The 8,996-nt window shown below is 36.4% G+C and overlaps 1 protein-coding gene across 1 annotated transcript; it reads right to left on the bottom strand.

Moving 5' to 3' along the window:
- Nucleotides 1-348: 348 nt before the first annotated feature.
- LOC141703107 (uncharacterized) lies at nucleotides 349-1,430 on the bottom strand. The gene is made up of 2 exons (XM_074506708.1): nucleotides 1,284-1,430; nucleotides 349-1,128 (listed from the first exon to the last, which is right to left on the bottom strand). Exons 1-2 carry the CDS (start codon nucleotides 1,428-1,430, stop codon nucleotides 349-351), a joined length of 927 nt encoding a protein of 308 aa, XP_074362809.1.
- Nucleotides 1,431-8,996: the final 7,566 nt, after the last annotated feature.

Below are 8,996 nucleotides of genomic sequence, written 5' to 3'. Positions count from 1 at the left end.
TGGCTGAAGGCCTGACTTTATCGTGGGCTTGGGCTGCATGGGTTGGAGAACCCTAACCCTAGCCTACATGACTTGTTCCCCAAGAACTATGTGAGGCTTGATCCCTGTAAATAGGGTACGTAGGCATTTGTATGAGACATGAGTCAACACTTGATAGAGAATAACAAACCCTATTCTTTCTTAATGAGTCAACATACGAGCTCAGCAACCACCATAAATAACCTTCCCAACGTACTTGATCCTTGTTCCGCCCATTAACCTCCACAACACTGCTATACGAAATTCTCCCCATAACAGTTACACTAATTTTAGATATTATTTTTTTTTGCCACATAATGAAAAATTTCATTAAAACGATAAATCATTATTCAGTACAGTCTGGAGTTCCGGGTAAACACATTCCCCACTCCATATACGATCAGCCACAGAACTATTATGTCTCGCTAAGAAGTGAGCCACTTTGTTCGCAGATCGTTTAACAAAATTCAACGTCACAAGACGATTTTTAAGCTCACTAACCAACACCTTACACTCATCTATCACCCTCCCAAGATAAGATAGCTGGACAGATGAACAACGGATCGCTTGAAGCACCGATAGGCAATATGTCTCGACTATGGCTGGTAGCATGCTATGATTTTTAATCCAGCTTAATGCCTCCTTAATTCCTAAAGCTTCCGCTATCTCTGGGGCTATACGGCCTACTCTACATTTCGTATTAGCTGATACCAACTCTCCCTTATGATTTCGAGCTGCCATGGACCAACAATATGTATTAAAATTCTCAAAAATTGCTGCATCAACATTGATCTTAACCGTACCTTCATGTGGTTGTTCCCAACGCTCTTTGCCGTCTTCTTGATTCATGAAACCAAGAAAATTATCAAACGACTTATCTTGAGCATTCTGCCATTGGTTAAGAAGAGCCTTCGCTGACCTGCAAACCTCTGAGCCTTCTCCCCCACGCTGATTCCATACTATCTCGTTTCTGTTATGCCACATCGACCAACAAACCATGACCACTTCCTGCAGCTTCCTGTTAGTGCATTTTTGAATCACTACAGACAACCAATTGCTGAAGCTTGACTGATCATCCTCCACTGGACTGATCCCCAACAGACACCAACACTGATTAGCAAATTGACAAGATACCAAAGAATGATACACTGATTCTACCTCAAGATTACAGATAGGACTTTATTAATTACTACAACCCTTCTAGATAGTAGTTGATCCTTCGTAGGAAGAATATTTCTGATTGCTCTCCAAATAAAATGCTTCACCTTCAACGGAACTTTCAGATTCCAAACTCGCTTCCAGGGAAAATTATCGTTCCAACAACTGTTTTGTTTGGTCTCTTGAATAGCTGCATATGCAGACTTGACTGAATAATGACCAAGCTTTTCCCATTTCCAAAACCAGCTATCCATATCAGATGGTCTCAACGGAATTGATAGTATCAACTGAGCATCCCTTTCTGAGAATATATCTTTTACGAGATCAACATCCCATTCAATTTGGTTCGTAATCATCAAGGCATCGATTGTCCTGTTCCTTATAGCTTCATGATCCGTGTGTATGTAAGGATCACTACTAGGTAACCAAGGATCTTGAGTTATACTAATAGTTGTCCCTCACCCAACTCGACGAACGGCTCCTTGCTTTAAAAGAACCAGAGCTTCCATAATAACCTTTCGCTACTAAACTATCCATTTTAGTAGTCAGTCTCCAAGCTTGCTTACCGAGAAGAGCCACGTTGAAATCCTGTAACTTACGAAATCCCAATCCGCCACTAGATTTCTTTGTACACATACGATCCCACTGCAACCAGCGAATGCCTTTGCCACCATTTGAACCCTTCCACCAAAATTTATTCATGATTCTCTTCATATCAGTACACAAGTTCTGAGGGAGAAGAAACATACTCATGGCGTAATTAGGGAGAGTTTGAGCTACAGTTTTTAACATTAATTCTTTCCCTCCTCTAGACAAACATTTCTTGTCCCACCCATCACTCTCTCCTGCAAACGATCCTTCAGAAAACCGAAGACCACTATCTTATTTCTCCCTATGATATTCGGTAGGCCCAGGTATGTTGTAGCCTCATCTGCTTCCTTAAAATACAAAATGGAACATAGCACCTCCCTTACACTCTGATCAGTATTACGACTAAAAAAGGCAGATGACTTATCTGTATTGATTTTTTGACCTGACGCCCTCTCGAAAATTTGCAACAAATCAACAATATGATCCACCTCATACTCATTGGCCTTACAGTAAATATATGTATCGTCTGCAAAGAACATATGGGTCAGACGAGGTGCACCCCTTGCCACCTGGATACCGCTCACCAACTTTCTACCTTCGTACTCTTTAATTAGGATAGATAAGCCTTCCATGCAGATTAAGAATAAATAAGATGATAATGGATCGCCATGACGAACACCACGTTCAGGAATTATAGACCCAAATTTTCTCCCTGCATGGCATATCTGGTACCTAGCTGAGCACACACAAGCCATTAGTAAATGAATAATTTGATCATCAAAACCCATTTGCTTCATTATTTCCTTCAAAAACCTCCATTCCACTCGGTCATACGCCTTGCTCATATCCAATTTTAGAGTCATCCATCCCGTTTTACCTTGAGTTTTACGCTTCATAAAATGCATCACTTCGTATGAAACCATGATATTGTCAGTAATTAATCTCCCGGGAATAAAAGCACTTTGCGTTTTTTGAAATCAAATCAGGGAGCACCTGCTTCACCCTATTAGCTAAAACCTTCGATATGATTTTGTAAATAACATTACATAATGATATAGGGCGCAGATCCATCATGTTCACAGGATTCTTCTTCTTTGGAATCAAAACAATATTCGAATCCCCCATACCTTCTTCCACCTCTCCTGTCAGAAAAAACTTATGCACAATCTCTATCAAATCTCCACCAACTATACCCCAAGATTTCTGATAAAAGCCCGGGCTCATGCCATCTGGTCCGGGGGACTTGTCAGGATGCATGCTGAATAGAGCTTTCTTGACTTCATTTGCTTCAAACCTGGGCTAGCAGACTCGCGTTTTGAACATGATTTATTCTTCTCATTACACCTTCAAATAAAGGGTTCCACACTGTTTGAGATGCTCCAAACAACTTCGTGAAATAATTCACCATTGTGTCCTGCAATCCAGACTCTCACCCTACTCTTTGACCAACATCATTTAGTAAAGAATCAATCTGATTAATCTTTCGACGATTCCTAGTAGCAGCGTGAAAATACTTGCTATTCTGATCACCCTCCCGTAGCCATAACTGCTTACTTCTTTGACGCCAAAATACCTCTTGCTGATTGTATATCTCATTTAGCCTATTCGAAGCTTCTTGGTACTCCTTCACTGAATTATTATCTCTTCTCCCCTTGGCTCGTCTCATAATATTCTTGCACTGATTAATTCGAGACTTAAAGCTGCCAGTGATTTCCTTACCCCACACTTGTAAAATTTCTGCACATTCAACTATCTTCTCCTGCATAGGACGATCCTGGAACCTATACCAAACTTCCTCCATAATCTGACGACACATAGGTTCGCGGAGCCACGCATTTTCAAATCTAAAAACCTTATTGTTAACTGAATACACCACTTTGGCAAGTTCAAAAAAGATGGGACTATGATCTGAAGTACTGAGCTCCAAATTCGTCAGCTTAACCTCTGTAAAAATAGTTACAAATTCTTTGTTCACTAAGGCCCTGTCTAATTTAACTTCTATTCAACTTTCTGTACCGTGCCCTCGCTCCCACGTATAAGGATACCCTGTTAATTCAACATCCTCCAATTCACATTCTTCCAACGTATCTCGAAATCCTTGAATCAGCCATGATGGGTACGGATGCCCACCTTTTTTATCCTCCTGCTTAACAACATTGTTCATATCTCCAATAAGACACCAAGGCAGCATCGACTGAGACTTCAACCCCTTTATTAGATTCCAAGTTTTCACTTCTCCTTATCCTATCTGGCTCGTCATAAATTCCTGTCATTCTGAACTTACTCCACCCCCTTATATCCACCACTACATCTATATGATTCCTACTATACGATAAGAGCTGCACCTCATCTTGTCTCCTCCAAAATAAAGCGATACCACCACTTCTCCCCTGAACATCTACAACCACTACCCCTTCAAAGCCAATCATATTCTTAAATTTCTCTACAGTATCCATTTTACACAGGGTTTCACACAAAAAAACTATGTCGGGTTTCTTTTGGAGAACCGTCTCCTTAAGGAATTGAATAGCCCACGGGGTCCCAAGCCCGCGGCAAATTCCAGCTTAATGTACTCATAATCCTTGGCGGACTCCTGTACCAGAGCCCGCCACCAAAGCGTTTTTTGAATCATTTTGACCCATTTCATCCATACTTTCACCATCTGAGTCCATATATAATTTTGCATTATCATTCGGCCCAATAAGATTAGACTCATCTGTTATTCTTCTTTTTTTATTGTCCACAATAACTACTCATTTTTTTAAGGGATTCGATTTACTTGATTCCGATAAAATACCTCCCAAATTTGAAACAGAAGAATTGGCGCCTATATCCTTATCAATTATAACTGTATCACCTTGATTATCTCTCTCCTCCCTTATCTGCACAACAAGCGGGATTTGTTTAACCGTGTGGTTTATTTCCCCTGACTTTGCGCTCGCCGTATTCCGATCACCATCATCCTCCTTGTCACATTCCCTTAGCCATCTTGAACCCACTAGCTTATTCTGCTTCCGAAAAGGAGCCCTCAACCATGCTCCATATGGCCTTACTATTTCCTCCTCAGGTGTATTAAAAAGACTGTTGCAGAAATTCTCTGAATGACCCACTATACCGCATATGAAATAGAAAGTTGGTATATTCTCATATTTGAATGTGATCCATCCCCATTCCCCTCCTGCCTTTCTAACCTTCATACGTCTTTTTATTGAACGTGTAATATCAATTGTTACTCTTATACGCATATAATCGCGCCATCCTTCTTTGAAATTTTTTGGACACGATTCAACATACTCTCCCACGTAATTACCAACCTCCCTCAGCACTCTTTCTGTCATGAGACCAACTTGCATATCATAAATCTGAATCCATAGATCAAGTTTGTTAAGATTTACTCCTCGGGGTACATCCCCTTCCTTCATGCGAGCAATAAGAAGCGCTTTTCTATTAAACGTCCATGGACTTCCACGAATGACTCTCTTTATATCCAGTTCATGATAAAACTGGAAAATGTATAAATTAACATCAATCTCTTTGACACTGACTCCTTTTCCAGGCTTCCAAATTGACGCCAACGTATGCTTCATAGCTGTAAAATCCACCACTCTTTCATTGATAAACCTTCCCACCAGACATAGATGAATGTTTAATCCCTGTAAAACATCATTTACTTCCTCGCCCTCTACTTCTTCGAACGCAATACCTCCCTCCTCCTCTTCCTCCAAAGATATATTATTCATTGCTTGAATAATGTTTTGTGATGTCGCCATCAGAACCAGATAAACAGAAAACAAACGAATTATCGAACCAAAAGAGATGATTATAAAATACTTTTGACTTTAAGTACATTTATAATCATCTCTTTTGGTTCGATAATTCGTTTGTTTTCTGTTTATCTTGTTCTGATGGCGACATCACAAAACATTATTCAAGCAATGAATAATATATCTTTGGAGGAAGAGGAGGAGGGAGGTATTGCGTTCGAAGAAGTAGAGGGCGAGGAAGATATTATAATTGACCGAGTAATGTATATTTAACTGTTCTAGTGTACTTGACAAAACGGAGCATAGGTATATTTTAATGTCTTTGTAAATGCTACTATAAGATAATGGAAGTATTGTATTTGCAAAAGAAAATTAGATGTGAAGAAATTAGAACTTACACCGATGGGCCCTGTACGTTGTGAATTGTGAATACAGACCATTTGCATGCTTGTTTGTGTTTAAAAATAGTTTTATTGATATTAATACTATTTTATAGTGAGCTTCTTCCAGAAAGTCAAGAGGCAGGATATTAATGGATTAGGTTCTATGGAGTCCCCTATTTAATTGGAGTTCTTGGAGTCCATATATGTTATGCAAGTAAAATATAGCTTAAATTGTTGCAAAACGTATTATTTTTCGAATGATATTCTACAAATATCATAATTTTATTGAAAATCTTGCAGATTGCATAGATTTTACAAGTAGAACGTTACAAAATATATTATTCTACAAAACATGCTTAGTTTGTAGAACATAAATGTTCATGTTGCAGAACATACATATTGTACTTGTAAATATATGAGACTTGCATGATTTTATTGAAGTAATGATATTTGTGAAACATGTTTTGCAAGATAACACGTTTTAGAAGATATTTTATTTGCAGAATATAGATGGACTCCGAGGACTCCAATTAAAAGGTGGACTCCATAGAATTTTGCTCGGATATTAATATATGGTTTTATGTTGAGCTTCTGGGCGGAAAAGTAATACTCCCTGTTTTAAAATTCATGTCAATTTCAGGAAATCATGTGAATTAAAAAAGTGAATGTTAGTGAAAAAAGTTATATTAATTACATTAATCTACTATATAATATATATGAAAAATAAATACCAGACCCTCAAAAATCGTTCCCTAACCGTTATTTAATGATGTTTGTCATTATGTTATTGTACGTTCACTCATAAATAAATTAATATGATACCCACAAATAAAAATGATGACACGTATCATTTTGAATATTTTTTTTTAATTTTTTTTAGTTATATAATATATATTGCTTTATGTGAAATATGATTAATTTTGGAGATATAAATTAGAGAAACAGATGAATAAGTGATTAATTTGAAGTGAATAACTGATTAATATGATTAATTTGAAGTGAATAACTGATTTAAAACATTTTGTTTTAAATGAATATGTGATTGTGAAACAGATGGAGTACTTCTTTTCTTTGTAATAAGCAATCTGTTCCCTTTGCAACTTAGATCTTTCTGATTGAATCCAAACATCCAATATCCACAATCAAATACTTGTTTTTCAGTATTATTTGATTCAGATAATTAACTCCTTTACAGTTAGTGTTTTAATTGATAAATGTCAAAGGTACGCCTTCTAAAATTGTTGCAATTCTATTATTACTGGAATTATTTTTAAAAATCTGATTTACAGTTAGTTGTAATTAAAATCAAATATGTTTTCAGTATTTTCTTTAAAAAATAGTACATTTTGTGGGATTAGGTCAAAAAGGTTATATTTAGAAATTCCAAATATGAGTTTGCACAAAGAAAATAAAATTAAAAATTTAGCCCGGATCATGAGGACCGTAAAATATAAAGCCACAATAGCAGCTCACTATTATTTAACAAAAATAAATAAAATTAAATTTTAGCCCAAATTGCCTGGACCGTAATACATTAGTCCCGCCCAAAATATTTGGTCACTATGATTGGTTTAATCGAACTGAATTGAGTCAAGAACCGATAGATTTGTCTCAAGCTCGATTAAAAAGTTTGGGTTCGAATTTTAGCTTAAGTTCCACTGATAATTGAATTTCAAATCCGAACTCGCCAACTCGGTCATAAAAGGTTAGATAGGTTCGAATTCGGCTCAAAAATTCGAATTCATTTCACCTAATATTAAAAAAATTAAAATATGATCGATTTGGATCGAGTTTGATTCAATTACATATATAAAATAATAAATAAAATAGTAATTTTTATATAGAAATATATTTAAATTAAAAAAATTAAAAATAATAAAAGCTCGAAAATATTCACGAATTTTACAACTACGAGCCAGGTAATTTGAACACAAATTCAACTTAATAAATCATTTGAATAGCTCAAATTCGATTTAATTATTATTGAGCTGACTTCAAATATTTTATAAAATAAATTCGAGCAACTTACGTCCAACTCACTTACACCGTTATAGTTACAACTAACCCAAAAGTTGCAGGCCTACGGAGATAGACTGACCGTACAAAAATAGCCAGAGTCTGCATAAATGAGCTTACAAGTTAAAAGGTTGAACAAAGAAATTGGGTTAAATAATTTAAGGCCCAATGAAATATCAATCCCTTTGACTCTTTAACTTTTGAGCCCTTATTGTCATTTAATTTACATTGCCTTGTCTTGAGATCACATATATATTAATAAATTAAAATGTGCAAAAAGTTCAAATATAACTTTAGGAGTATTTCATTCGACTAGCTTAAATTTTTTAACTAAAAGAAACCAATAGAAAAGATAATATAATCTTCAAAGTTATTCAAAGTTATGCAATTTAATCTTCTGTTCTTTGCGCATAATAGTATAAATTGAATCGAATTTTAATTACTGTCAAAAAATATTAGCCAATTCTAATCATTTAGGCTCAAGTTACACATCCGGCTCGAAACTTCACCTAAATTACAGCTACAGCCCAGTTCGTAGACTTGTATTTTCACAATAAAATTTAGAAAACTTTGCACACTTTTGTTTTGTACTGCTAAGACTCTGAGCGGCGAGTGCTGCCTGTCATCAAGTTCTGTTGCAACCGAATCGACAGAGAAAAGAAAAAAATAACGAAAACGAGGAAGGAGCGCATGTGGTCACGTGCGTCACTTGTGAGTTGATGAAACAGATGGCTGTGGACAAAAAGTCTCGACCCGAAAATCTGGCCGGCCTGATACGGTCAAGCTCGGTCCGGTCCGGACCCGGACTTAGAGTCTCGACGGGCCCTATATTTTGAGGCAAAACCCGGCCCGACCCAGTCCGGTTAAAAACCCGGGTTTCAGCCTGACCCGATTAAAAGCCCAAAAAAATCCGGTTAAAATCTAATTATTTTAATATATTTTCTTATATATTTATGAATTCACATTTACTATAAATATAAATAATACTTTAAACACATATATTTACATATTTGTGATTAATAATATTATTTATATACTTCATTGCATAAATAATGAAAGAAAATAT

The sequence above is a fragment of the Apium graveolens genome, unplaced genomic scaffold (assembly GCF_009905375.1).
Source record: "Apium graveolens cultivar Ventura unplaced genomic scaffold, ASM990537v1 ctg6229, whole genome shotgun sequence".
Classification (NCBI taxonomy): Eukaryota; Viridiplantae; Streptophyta; class Magnoliopsida; order Apiales; family Apiaceae; genus Apium; species Apium graveolens.
The sequence above is the reverse complement of the archived record's forward strand: the minus strand, read 5'-3'. Positions and strand labels throughout refer to the sequence as shown.

Bases quoted from the DNA above. Each gene is read 5' to 3' on its own strand.
- LOC141703107 (XM_074506708.1), bottom strand. From the start codon at position 1,430: ATGGATAGCTGGTTTTGGAAATGGGAAAAGCTTGGTCATTATTCAGTC. The intron at 1,129-1,283 runs GTGAAGCATTTT...TTTGCTAATCAG, and splicing joins ATCTGAAAGTTCCGTTGAAG to TGTTGGTGTCTGTTGGGGAT.